Source organism: Lampetra planeri, chromosome 29 (assembly GCF_965212315.1).
Source record: "Lampetra planeri chromosome 29, kcLamPlan1.2.h2, whole genome shotgun sequence".
Lineage (NCBI taxonomy): Eukaryota > Metazoa > Chordata > Hyperoartia > Petromyzontiformes > Petromyzontidae > Lampetra > Lampetra planeri.
In genome coordinates, this window is record NC_136135.1 from 3,184,714 (window position 1) to 3,198,184 (window position 13,471).

Consider the following 13,471-nt stretch of genomic DNA (forward strand, 5'->3'; position numbering starts at 1 on the left):
CCTGTACACCAGGCGAGGTAGTTAACATCTCACCAGCTGGCACCTGCTCCCCGCCCCCGCAGCCAATGCCTGCACACTCGATAGCTACGGTATCGGGGGGGGGGGGTTTCATGAAATTGTCACAGGACTCTTTCCATAGGAATGTGGAATTGACACAACTGGCTCTGGGCTGACAATGAACGTGAATATATATTTTTTTCACCTAGATTTGAAACTAATTTCGCTAGAACTTGCTCTTCGCGTTGAGTTTATTGTCCTTCCTCCGTGCCTCCAATTGCCGCGGTTGCGAAATAATTTCGACATACAGCAACGTCCACGCACGACGCGCGGTGGTCACGATCGCCGTCGTGACGAGCGATCGACCCCTCTCTGCCGCACGGCGCAGGCTCCGCACGGCTGCTGCTGGCGCCGACCGCGGGAGCGGCGCGAGGCTCCGGCGCGGACGGCGCGGAGATGGAACGCTCGGCGGGGCGAGCGACGGAGCGGGAATCCGGCGGGGGCTCCGGCGTGGCCGGGGAGAGCAGCAGCACGGAGAGCGCGCACCTCGTGAGCACGGAAGCCGCACCCCGCAAACCTGCACCCGACTCTTCTAACCTCTCGCCTCGAACCCTGAATCCGTAAAATTGACTCCCCGCCTACCCCCCGCAGCACGAACCCCCAACGCTAATCTTTAACCCTTGACATGAACCCTAACCTCTGAACCTTAACCCTAACCCTCAAACGCCTAAACAACCGACCCTCAACCATCTCGGTCTCTGTCGGCATCGTCGACGCTCGTGTGAGAAGTAACGCCGCTCTCGTTAGCGACGTAACGAAGTGACGCCGCTCTCGTTAACGACGCGACGCCTCTCTCCGCCCAGGACGACGACTCGTCGGAGGAGAACCGCCACCTCCGCTCGCCGCCCGCGCGCCGCGACCCCGGGGGGGAGGGCGACGCGGCGATGTTGCCGCCGCCGCCGCCGCCCCCCCGCCGCGTCTCTGGCGCGAGAGTCCCGCTCCCCCGGCTCGGCGGGGGGGGCCACCCCCCCGCGGGCGACGCGCTCCCCGGGCGACGCCCACGCGCGCCACGAGCTCGGGCGCCTGGGCCGCGAGCGCGCACAGACGCTCGCCAGCGTGGAGGAGCTCAAGCAGCGCTTGGGCGAGATGCAGAGTCAGCTGGACGAGTCGAACCGCGAGGTGGGCAACGCTGACACCCCCCCTCCATCCCTCCTCCCCCCTGCATCCCTCCCCCCCATCCCTCACCCCCCCATCCATCTTCCTCCATCCCCCCCATCCCTCCTCCCCCTCCATCACTTCCCCCCCTATCCCTTCTCCCCCTCCATCCTCTCCCCCCCTATCCCTCCTCCTCCTCCCTCCATCCCTCAGTCAGTGCTGCTGAACTGATGCACTCCCAGAAGGCCGTGGGGCCGGTTGGTTGTGTACATCTCCTAGCCACCGTGATGATGATGAGAGAGAGAGACACACACAAACGCCAAATACACAGCAGCAGGCATCAGGGTTGGTATCGAACCCGCGACCTCCTGTATACCAGGCGAGGTAGTTAACATCTCCTAGCCACTGTGGCGTTGTGGGGGGGGGGGGGTGCTGTACTGTAATGCCGTTATGTGGGGGAGGACACACGTCAAGGGGGACACGTTGGGTGCCCATCGATGTTGATTCTTCAGCACGGGGTATTCACTTCACCTCTTCGCTGGCTGCTGACTCAAAACAGACGCTCACCTCTCTCATTCCTCACCGCAGCTCCACATTTCCCAGTCCGCTGCTGCTGCTGCTTCCACCACTGCCCCTGCTCCTCAACGAATGGACGCACGCACACGCGCACACACACACAAAGATCCCCCATATAGCCTGAACAGACTGTTGGGGCAAGTGCTGTTAGCGAGCACCCTACGAAGGCCGGCACGGCACACGAGTGTTTGGGTGGCTAACACCACGCCCGGCCGCCTTTGTCTCCCCAGTGTTTACACACCACACCAGGTACTCATTTGAGGCTGAGTCAACCTCGGGGAGGCCCATGACCGGTTCAGATAATCGTCGCCGGTCTTGGCCATGAGCGGGAATCGAACTCGGGTTTGCCGGGTTCGTAGCGCAGCGCGCACACCGCTACAACAAAAACAAACGCCATTCGCCACTAAGTGGCGGTGACATCACCACGATGTTTGTGCCAGGCCATGTGCACCTTGAGCCCACGTGAAGTGTCGAACGCCCACTGGCAGAAGATCACGGGGCAGACTCAGGTGCCACGGATCGACTGACTGAGATGACTAACGATGCTAACCGCTACACTACCGCACACGCACGCACACACACGCACGCATGCACGCACGCACACACGCGCACGCACACATGCACGGACCTTCCCCTCTGCCTCTCTCCGTGTGGACGGGCAGCTGGAGCTGGAGAGAGCTCTGCTACAGGGCGAGAGGGACTCGGAGCTCTCCCTGCAGGCGCAGGAGGAGCGAGCGGTGATGCAGCTGCGAGACCGTGTCTCGCAGCTCGACCTGGGGGTCAAGCTGGACAAGGAGAAGGTGAGGATGGCGCGCCGGAACAAACGGGATGGAACAACTGAGACGGAACTAACGAGATGGAACAACTGAGATGGAACTAACGAGATGGAACAACTGAGATGGAACTAACGAGATGGACCGAAGGAGACGGAACGATGGGCACGTTCCGAACGAGATGCGACAAACGAGACAGGAACTAACGACGCGTTACAAACGAGACGGAACAAACGAGATGGAACAACTGAGACGGAACTAACGAGATGGACCGAACGAGACGGAACGATGGGCACGTTCCCAACGAGATGCGACAAACGAGACAGGAACTAACGACGCGTTACAAACGAGACGCGGCAAACGAGACGGAACTAACGATATGGAACAATTGAGATGGAACTAACGAGATGTAACTAGCCAGACGGAACGACGGACGCGTTCCAAACGAGACGCGGCAAACGAGACGGAACTAACGACGCGTCACAAGCGGCACGGAAACTAACGAGACGGAACTAAGAACCAATTCTGGAACCGAATCGCGCGCGCGTGGCTCCCGACTCGCTGGGGATCCGGAGGCGTCGTCGTTCTGGCCGCGCGAGAGTCGCACGCGACGGAGCTGCGGGGTGCACGGCTTGCGCGCCTACGAGGGCGCCCGCCGGCGCTCTCCGCCGCCCCTGCCTGACCACTTGCGCCCGTGCGGACGTTAACAGACTGGCCCAACTAATCCCGTCGCCGGCTCGGGCCGCAGCGCTTGGGCACCCCCCCCCCACCCCCGGGGTGTGTGCGTGTGAGTGTTGTGCACGTGCGTGCGTGCGTGTGTCCAAGGTGGGGAGCGGTGGTGCAGCGGTTAGCGCTACGCTGCGCTACGAACCCGGCGACCCGAATTCGATTCCCACTCACGGCCAACACCCAGTGACGATTATCAGAACCGGTCCTGGGCCTCCCCTAGGTCGACTCAGCTTCAAATGAGTGCTTGGCGCGGTGTGTAAACGTCGCCACTGGGGAGACAAAGGCGGCCGGGCGTGGTGTTGGCCACCCACCCCCTTGTGTGCCGTGCCAGCCTTCATAGGGTGCTACTCGCTAACAGCACTTGCCCCAACAGTCTGTTAAGGCTACACGGGGGATCTTTGTCAGTTGTGCTTGTGCCTGCGGTGTGCTCGGCCCAGGACCGGGTTCAGATAATCGTCACCGGTGTTGTTGGCCGTGAGCGGGAATCGAACTCGGGGGCCCCACCGGGTTCGTAGCGCAGCGCGCTAACACCGCTGCTCCGCGCACGTTGACACAGACACACACACACGGACTTCTCCGTTATCCAATAATAACAACGCGAAGCACAATGGGACCCGTGCCAATGACAGAAGCGACCGAGAGCGGTGAAATAAGAAACGCGGTGTTGTTTGCCAGGTCGCGGATACCGAGGCCCGCGGGCCTCTATCAAGCGCAGCCATCGCTTACAGTACAGCACCTCCCCCTCCCCCCACAACGCCACAGTGGCTAGGAGATGTTAACTACCTCGCCTGGTGCACAGCAGGTCGTGGGTTCGATACCGACCCTGACGCCTGCTGCATATTTTGAGTTTGTGTGTTTCTCTCTCTCATCATTATCACCGTGGCTAGGAGATGTTAACTACCTCGCCTGGTATACAGGAGGTGGTGGGTTCGCTACCGACCCTGACGCCTGCTGCTGTATATTTGGAGTTTGCGTGTCTCATTCTCTCCCCGTTGTCACGTTTAGAATCGATGTACATTCAGAGTATTCAGCCGCTATAAATTTCCACGCGAAGATAAGCCGCTTCGTCGAGCTGTCATATGTGGCCAGGTCGCTTCTGATTAAAAAAGAAAGAGCTACACAGCTCAGTGGGACCTTACCTGAGTAAAATAAACAAATAGTTGACGGGTTTTTAGTTTCGAATCGTTTGAATTTCGCAGCGGCCTTGCCGCGGAGACTCGCCGTTCAGGAGAGCGATCGCGACGGTGGCTGCAGCTCCTCGCGGTGTCGCCCCCGTCGCCCCCCCACGCTCGCTCACGGCGTGCCCCCCCCCCCTCTCCCCCGCTGTGTCTGCGCCGTGCGCAGGAGAGGGCAATGCTCGCGGCGGCTCGGGAGAAGCTAGAAAGCCTCCGCAGCGCACACCTAGACGCGCGCAGGCAGCTAGACACCTGCCCCGAGGCATTGCGAGAGCACTTGCAGCAGCAGCTGAGAAGGGTCAGTGCTGCCACCTCCCGTCTCCCCCGACCCCTCAACCCCCCCCCCCCCACCGGTCGCTCGCTCCACATTTTCCCCGTTGTCAGAATCCCTTCTCCCTGACCTTCCCCTCGCGTCTTCCCCGTCCCCCTCATTCCCCCATCTTTCCTTTCGTCTTCGATCCCTCAACGTGGCCGCAGCGCCATTTTTACCCGCCCGCGCAATGTCCTCATTGGCTGGGCTGTGATCACGTGACGCTCGCCCCCCGCTTCGTGATTGGCTGGACTAAAACGACTAAAGTACTAACTCCACCGTCACGTGTTGTTTTTTTGTGGTCGCTTGCACGTGGGGCTGCATGTCCAGTCGAGCTTCAGAGTGCACCCAGTGCCGGATTATCCTCGTAGCTACTACATATGTAGCTACTACATATGTAGCTACTACATATGTAGCTACTACATAAGCATATGTAGTAGATACATATGTAGCTACTACATAAGTATCTACTACATATGCTACGGGTCCCGCACTTTCAAGGGCCCCGCGTCAAATGCTTTAAAGCTATCAATTCCGGTTCAGTGATTCTGCACTTGCTCTATTACTATAGTACTATGCCACCTTTTATAAGCGACTGGGTGTTTAAGGTTAGTGGTTTGTCGTATCATTTGACTGTTTAGCAAATGAAAAAATACAATTACTTTACTATGCAAGTCAAAAATGCGCGTGTTTTAATATTTACGTTTTTATTTTATTTAGGGCCCCTTCATAACATATGCTACAGGCCCCGCACTAGCTTAACCCGGCACTGAGTGCACCTAGCATGGCACAGGCACAGCGGTTAACGTCACCGCCACTTGGTGATGAGCGACGGTCGTCGTGTTAGTCAAGCTACCCCCAGGGTTTTCGCTTCGCGTTTTTACGCCATCACGCGACGGGTGTGAAAAGCACGTTTTACTTGCGAACAGAATGAACGTATTTTATCCTTCGTAGGTTTTGTTGAGTACAGCGTAGGCATTTGAGATGCAATGAACCGAGATTTCAGTTGAAACGAGCTATCCAACCACGGTCACGGAGCGGAACGCGGCTGAAATTAACGGTCAGGATGTGAGCGTGCTCGTGATGGTGGAATAAAGGTGGAGGCCAGTTGATCTTTCGGCGCCAGCCATTGTTGCTCTAATTTTGAGAGGTCGATTTTTTAGACGGACAGGCGACGTAGGGATCACGCACAATTCGGTGCGCGTAGGGAATAACCATCGGGGAAGTTATTTGATTAAATTTCGCTTTTCGTCGCAGGCTCTTGAGAACAAAGGAATAACAAACAAACAAAACAGCAGGCCGCTCTCTCCTGATGCGCAGTCGTGCAAAGCCACCGCCCGATCTTTGATCACGTGATCGGCCTGCCATCGAAAAGCAAAGCCTGGCGAGAGAGAGAAGCACAAAAACACCAGTGAGCAGAGTGATGCAGTTTTTCGGGAGGTTTTTTTGAAACCGAAAGCTGTGCTGACGTTGGTTTCAGAATTATTATGAAGCCACCCGGTGGTGAAATTGAAAAAAATGATACTAAGAAAAAAATTATATATGAAAAATATTTTAAAAATTGTAATATAAAAATATAAAATAACGTCAATATATCATGTAAAAAGTAACTAAGAAATATAAAAAAAATTATAAAAACATTCATATCAAGATATAAAAATAATCATATAAAAACACGTAAAAAAATTCAACCAAACAAAAAAACCTCTTGTATTTAGCGTAACTTTGCCCGCCCCCTGGCCCGGCACGACAGGAAGCCGAGCGTCTCGAGATTGAGACGAAGACCTTCGAGGACCTGGAGTTCCAGCAGCTGGAGGGGGAGAGCCGCGCTGAGGAGGAGAGGGAGGCCTCGAGCCAGCGGCTCCTGGCTGACGTCAGGGACCTCCAGACCAGCATCGCCACGCGAAAGGTGACGTCCGCAACGGCGAACCGGACCCTTGCCGGGCGATTCGTGCGAACCGCGGCCCGGAATCTCAATTACGATTCCTGCAATTGAGCGCAATGCAGTGGGCTCCGTACGGTGTGAATGAAGTTGAACATACATAGATTCCTGTGAACCCTTCCCCAGAATCTCGATGTGATTATTGGAATCATTGCATTGCATGCACGACTTTGCTGGACGATTTCTATGATTTCTGGCCTGGAATCTCAATGTGATTATTGGAATGACTGCATTGCATGCGTTATATTGCTTCGTGATTTCTGTGATGCCTGGCCCAGATATCTCATTATGATTCTTTTAATTCATTGCATCACGTGCCCGCAACATGTAGCCTATAACCCTCCAGTATACCAGGCGAGGGAGTTAACATCTCGCACACCGTGCGCCCACCCCGCTCCCCAGGAGAAGGTGGCGGCACTGGATGGGGAGGGGCGGCAGCTATCCCAGCAGGCCTATAACCCTCCAGTATACCAGGCGAGGGAGTTAACATCTCGCACACCGTGCGCCCCCCCGCTCCCCAGGAGAAGGTGGCGGCACTGGATGGGGAGGGGCGGCAGCTATCCCAGCAGGCCTTGCAGGAGCAGGAGCGCCTCCACCGGGAGAAGAACCAACTGGCCCACCGTCTCCACCGGGTAAGTTCGACGGTGCTCAGTAAACCTAGTCAACAAAGCGAAGATGAATTTCGATTCAAAGCTTTCGTGACTGCAGGGATTCATCTTCTTGGTCACGTAGAAGGGAAATAATAAAATAATACAATTTAAACATGATAAAATACAATTCTCACGACGTTTCGGCCACAACGCAAGCAGCCGTCCTCAGGTGAAGGACAGGGCTGTCGGAAAGACAGCGTCTGAATGAACACCACCAAGCTTGGCAGCGTATATTTAAGCTGGGTTAGAGGAGGAAGGGCGCCTTGACAAAGGAATTTGCATATCAACAGAGGAATTTAGCATATTTATGGCAAATGCAGGTATGGGATTAGTCACTACTTGTGGAATGCGTAGGAGGTGGGGGGGGAGGTCTCAAAGTCATATTATGCCCGTGCATTATGTAGTATTAGCAGCAACACAGGGAGGAAGTAGGATTAGCAGTAATAAAGGGAAGTAATTTTAATAGTAAGGAGCTGCAGCAGCCAAACCACCACGCAAAAAACTAAAATATAAACTACATCAATATCATCAATATACTAAATATACTCTCCAATAAGCTGAACTACTAACAGTAAGTCATACATTACAATTCTATGTCGCAAAAAATATAATATGCCTCCAGCTAAACTAAACAAGCGAAGATGATTTTAATTTTGCCAGGTGTAATAAAGTCCACTGAGCTGCATGGATTATATGGCTGTTTTTTGAAGAAGCGACCTGGCCGTCACAAATGATAGCCCAACGAAGCGGGCTTATCATCGTGCGGAAATGTTGAGAGCAGCCATATTCTCTAGTAAACGCGTGAACGTTGATTCTAAACGTGGGGGGGGGCAAAAAACGGAGGAGCCGGAGAAAAATCTACGGGACCGCTGGGGAGAGAGACACCGCAAAAATTCTAAAAATAGGCGTTAGGCTCGGGATCGAACCCACGACCTCCTGTATACCATGCGAGGTAGTCAACATCTCACCACCGCCGCAACCCATGTGACTTGCGGGCGTGGAAATACGTGTTTCACGTGAAGTCAGTACATTTCTGATAGACTAGATGCACATCGAATTCAATAATGTCTAATAACTAGAGAGCACCTCCTCATATTCTTGGTTCTTTCGGTAAAGTGACGTAGAAGAGAAATAATAAATAAGAAAGAACCAAGAATATGAATCCGTGCAGTCACGAAAGCTTTAAATCGAAAAAGCAGCTCCTCTCTCAAGGCCTCATCTCTGCTCCCTCGCCCATTCCCTTCCTCGTCCCTCCCCTCGCCCCTCCACTCCTTCCCGTCCCTCCCCTAAGCGCCCCTCCATCGCTGCTGCCACTCGTTCCTCGACACCTTTGTATCACCCCCCTGTCAACTACGACATCGTTACATTCAGTGTCACCGTTCTGTAAGCTACGTCACAGAGCACCTTAAGTGAAGGCGTTCCGTATAAATGCATACCTGTCAACCCCTTATCAGTGCCCTACCTTATTACAGAACAATTCAGATGTTATTGGTCACCCCGTGCCCTTAAAAATCTCAACGTTCATCCTACAAAGTCCCATCAGCCTGTATTGAAATGGCTGTAGGGCGTTTGGACCTCAAAACTCAATTTCCCCGTATAAGAATACGGGGTTAAACCGTACGGGTTGACAGCTGTGTAAATATCAACTGAGACGAGCCTGACAATCGGTGAGCCCGTGGCCTTGGATGTCTCAATCTCCCAACGTGCCCTGCCAGCGGGCGACCGAGCGCACTGTCTCACCGAGCGTCTGAATCGGAATCGTTCAAGTTCAAGTTCATTTATTAGGTATCGCCCTGTGAGCCATTCGGCTCTTGAATCGGGTGCAACCGCAACAAACAAAAAACAAAAACATGATTGAGACCGGAGGAATCTGATGAGCTGCGAAGCCCTGATTCTCTCCGGACGTCCAGAAATGCCACTTTTGGTGGGATGTCGGCAGCGTACGAACGCGGGCATTTAAATTAAAAACATTTCCCGCCGCTGACTCAGCGGCCGTGTGGGCAAGCGCGTGTTTAGTTGAGACGCCGTCGCCGCGTGGTTCTGTGTCGGCAGGAGAGGGCATGGCTCTCCGAGCTGGACGAGCGCTACGCTCTGCTCACGGGGGGCAAGCGACTGCCCATCGCCCCAGCGCCGCCCACGCAGGTCGGTGCCGCTGCACAACCCCCCACCCCACCCCACCCCCCGCGCTGCACGACTCACGCACGTGCCACAACACGCGGCTGCACGCCTCTGCGCTGCACCACCGATGTGTCACAACACGCCTTGCACAACCCAATGCCACACCCACGTGGTGCTACACACCCATGCTGTGCCCACCGAGGTTCAAATCGAAGCAGCTGCCTTTGATCAAATTTTATTCTCGAATGTTCGTGAGTTGATGGTCTCAGCCCGGGTCACTGTCGACCGCACAACAAAAACCCATCACATTGCGATCGATTTTTCCAATTAGTTTAGATAATTTCCAGCTGTTGAGACATTCAGATACATTCGTTTAATTTTCACTGCCTGCGTCGGGACACGTGGGAAGGCGCTGCCCTCTAGTGGGAGCGCCAGTGAGTCACCGTGGATCTCGGACGTAGCTCTGCGGTGTCCGCTTCCGCGTGCCCGCTCCCTTTGACGCGGAGGGTCTCGTTGCTCCAACTCCGCGTTTACAAACTGATTCCCTCCACCTCTGACAGCACGATCGGAATTCGACAAAACGTAAAACGAAAAAAGATGCACGAGCGCTCCAAACCACACCGTGTAACAACAACAACAACAAAACTCTTTGGTTTTTTCGGTAAAGTTACGTAGGTGAAAATAAAAATAATAATAAAAATTTAAATAACTAAATTAAATCACGACGTTTCGGGCGCAACACAAGCGTCCGTTATTATTTATATTTTCATCTACGTGACTTTACCGAAAGAACCAAAGAGTATGGATCCTTGCAGTCACGAAAACTTCAAATCGAGAAACAACAAGAACAACGCATTCACGTGCAGACGCGCGGCAGAGCCTGTCCGGAAGCGATGCCCCATGTGTGATGCCCACACGCGATTCCCGCGCGCGATCCCCCGTGTGTGTGTGCATTCCCTCCTCGCGCCAGGGCTACTGGCAGCTCTCTGACATCTACCGCTTCTACTGCGAGCCCGCGGGCACGGAGGCGTGCGAGCCGTGCGTGGCACCCACTGCCGCTGCCTCCCCCTCCCCTCCGAGTTCTCTCTCTCTCACTCCGCCTCTCAGCCAGGTACCTCGCCGCTCCTCTCTCCTCTCTCTCTGCCGCAACTCCCCCCCCCCCTACCCACTTGCCCCCCTCCCTGCGCGCATTCGCGCCTCTCTCTCTTGCTGTGGGCAGGCGTGCGAGCGTCCTCTAACACACAGCGCGATGCACTGCTAGCGCTCCGCGTGGATGCTTCGTGCCCGTAGCTTGACGGTAACCGTACGAGTGGACAAACATTCGGAAAGTGACCAAAGTGATGTGTTAATTTTCAATCATATTTGTGTACGTTATTGGTCCATCGCCAACCCGCAGCCAGTATAGGTCCCCCCCCACGCACCACAGTGAGACAGAAATGAATCTGTTCTTGAATTTGTCACCCGGAATTTGACCTTTTGAATGAATCGTTACGTGCCTGTCTTTGCATTCATGTCTTCACTGTTTTCCATTCTGCTTCCGTATTCTTCCTAACGTTGTCTCTGCTGTGCGACAACGTCAGCCGCGGAGTCCCTGCGCTCAAATGACAGTTGAGCGGCACTCACCTCCATTGGCAGCCCTGAGCCAGCAGCGGACATTCCATATTCCCATGGCAAGGGCCGGTATATCTTTACAACGACCGCCGATTTATTTTTTCGTGATGGGATGAGTTGACCGCCACTCTCTCGCCCCCCCCCCCCCGGCCCCGTTCCCCAGCTGGCATTTAAGCTCATGATAAAAATGTGACGTCGATCCATTTGGTATGATTCTCATTCTATCATCGTTTAATTTACCGGTACTCGTGAATGTTGTCATTCTGAACACGAAACAGTGCTGAGTGTGATCGTGCGAAGTGACCGTGAACCGTCTTGGGTTGGTGCTCCCGTGTCAGCCGCAGGAGTACATCACACTGGACCAAATCTATGAGCTGTACGGCTCCCCTCTCATCTCCGCGGAAACGCCCCTTGACCCCACTCCCATCGCCATGCCAACCCCTCCCGTCACCGTGCCGACGTCCCCTCTGCCTGAACTGGAGGTGCGTCAGCCCTTGCCCAAATAATCAGTACCCCCCCCCCCACCACCATCGCCCCTCCTCCCCCCACACATTTTAACACGCCTTCACCTGCCTCCACTTGAATTCTGACGGCCGCGTCGCGAGCTCCCGTTTCCACGTTTTCCTGACACCGTTCTTCTCCTTTTCTCTCCTGCCCCCCCCCCCCCCCGCTCGTCGCTCTGCTGCACCTCTCCCCCTGCCCTGTCGCTTCCGCCGCTCGCTTTCCCTTCGGGACATACCCCCAGAATGCTCTGGGCACTGAGCACATGATTAGGCGGTTCCTGTCACCTGACCAAGAAGCCCCTTGCCAAGTGCCGCCCCCTCTGCCGGTCAAAATGCGCTTCACGCTGGGGGCCCAGGTAAAGCGCGTGCAAGCGCGTTGTCGGCTGCGTTGTAATTAACCCCTTCCCGTTGCGATGACGTACGTGGCGACGTACGTGCACGCCATCGGTTTTTCTTCAGATTTCCATTCCGATGACGTGCGTACGTACATCGTGACGAAACCGGAAGAAAAACCAGAGTAAAATAACTTTATCGTTACCGAGGCTCCCACGAGGCCATGCGGGAGGTCGCGTGGCGCAATTTTGCTTCCGTGGAGTGCGGTCGTGTAGCTTATGGTTCACTGCGGTGAGTGCAATGGCTTTCAAGACAGCGGCGCTACTACGCCTGAATAAAAATGAACGCCAAGCCCCTTGCGCGTTCCGAGATTCAGCGGCGAATGTCACCCACACCCTGCGACTTGCACACGTCTCGGAACGGCAAAGGGTTAAACCTGCTACGGTCATACAACCCGACTTACGTCTTCCCCTTTTTTGACGTCGTTTCTGCAAAATACGTCGTCGTTTAATCGCGACCCGATTAGCGTCGTCTGGTTACCCCACGCGCTCACATCGTGGACGGCATCATCCGTCCTTTCTCGTTATCTTTCGCATCTCAGCTTTCGCCACCACCACCATCACCACCACTACCACCACCCTGTACATCGCTTCGATTGACGTCGTTTCGATATTCGTCGTCGCACCTTTCAGGAACGCATCACGTGACGTAAACCGGGGTCACCACCCTATTGACCTGCAAGTTCACTCGAGAAGCATCGTACTAGCGTGCGTGCAGCGCGTGCGCACAGCGCGTGCGTGTGTCGGGAGTGACGCTACGAACCTGGCACCCGAGTTCGATTCCCGCTCACGGCCACCAACACCAGTGGCGATTATCTGAACCGGTGCTGGGACTCTACTAGGTCGACTCAGCCTTGAATGAGTACCTGACGTGGTGTGTAAACATCAGCACTGGGGAGACAAAGGTGGTCGAGCTGGCTTACCCACCCCCTCGCCTGTCGTCCCGGTCTTCATAGGTGCTTGCGAACAGCACTTGCCTCAACAGTCTCATTATGGCTATATGGAGAATCTTTGTCTTTGGTTTTGGACATGCATAAGTGTGTGTGTGTCCGCGCATGCAGGTTCACAAATATACATACACGTGTGTGCATGCCTAAGTGTTCGTCTGTGCATGTATGTACATGTGCATATGTGCATGTACATGTATTTGCATGTGTACACGCCTCCGCGTCGTGTGCCATGCCGACCTTAATAGGTGCTCACCTACAACACTCGCCCCAAAGGTTTGTATGGTTATGTGGGTGATCCTTGCGTGTGCGTGTGCGTGTCTACACATATTCGTGTGCCCATGCATGTACTTCCACGTACGTGTATCTACATGTGTGCATATACATGCATGCGTGTGTGCCAGAATTTAATGATCTTGAAGCTGCGGGGAGCGGTGGCGGATTGGTTATCGCGCTCCACTAGGAACCCAGTCGCCCAAGTTCGATTCCCGCTCAGCTTTAAATGAGTACCTGGTGCGGTGTGTAAACATCGCCGCCGGGGAGACAAAGGCGGCCGGGCGTGGTGCTGGCCACATATGCCGCGTTGGCCTTAA

The 13,471-nt window shown here is 54.8% G+C and overlaps 1 protein-coding gene across 1 annotated transcript in view; it reads left to right on the plus strand.

The window, feature by feature from the left end:
- The window catches only part of LOC144728584 (pleckstrin homology-like domain family B member 1), a 121,338-nt gene that overhangs the window by 85,809 nt on the left and 22,058 nt on the right, over positions 1 to 13,471 (plus strand). The window contains 11 exon segments of the mRNA XM_078608114.1: positions 386 to 546; positions 861 to 965; positions 967 to 1,176; positions 2,391 to 2,528; positions 4,575 to 4,703; positions 6,469 to 6,624; positions 7,179 to 7,289; positions 9,360 to 9,449; positions 10,396 to 10,536; positions 11,375 to 11,518; positions 11,782 to 11,895. Of these exon segments, the coding sequence (XP_078464240.1) occupies positions 386 to 546; positions 861 to 965; positions 967 to 1,176; positions 2,391 to 2,528; positions 4,575 to 4,703; positions 6,469 to 6,624; positions 7,179 to 7,289; positions 9,360 to 9,449; positions 10,396 to 10,536; positions 11,375 to 11,518; positions 11,782 to 11,895 (1,499 nt within the window).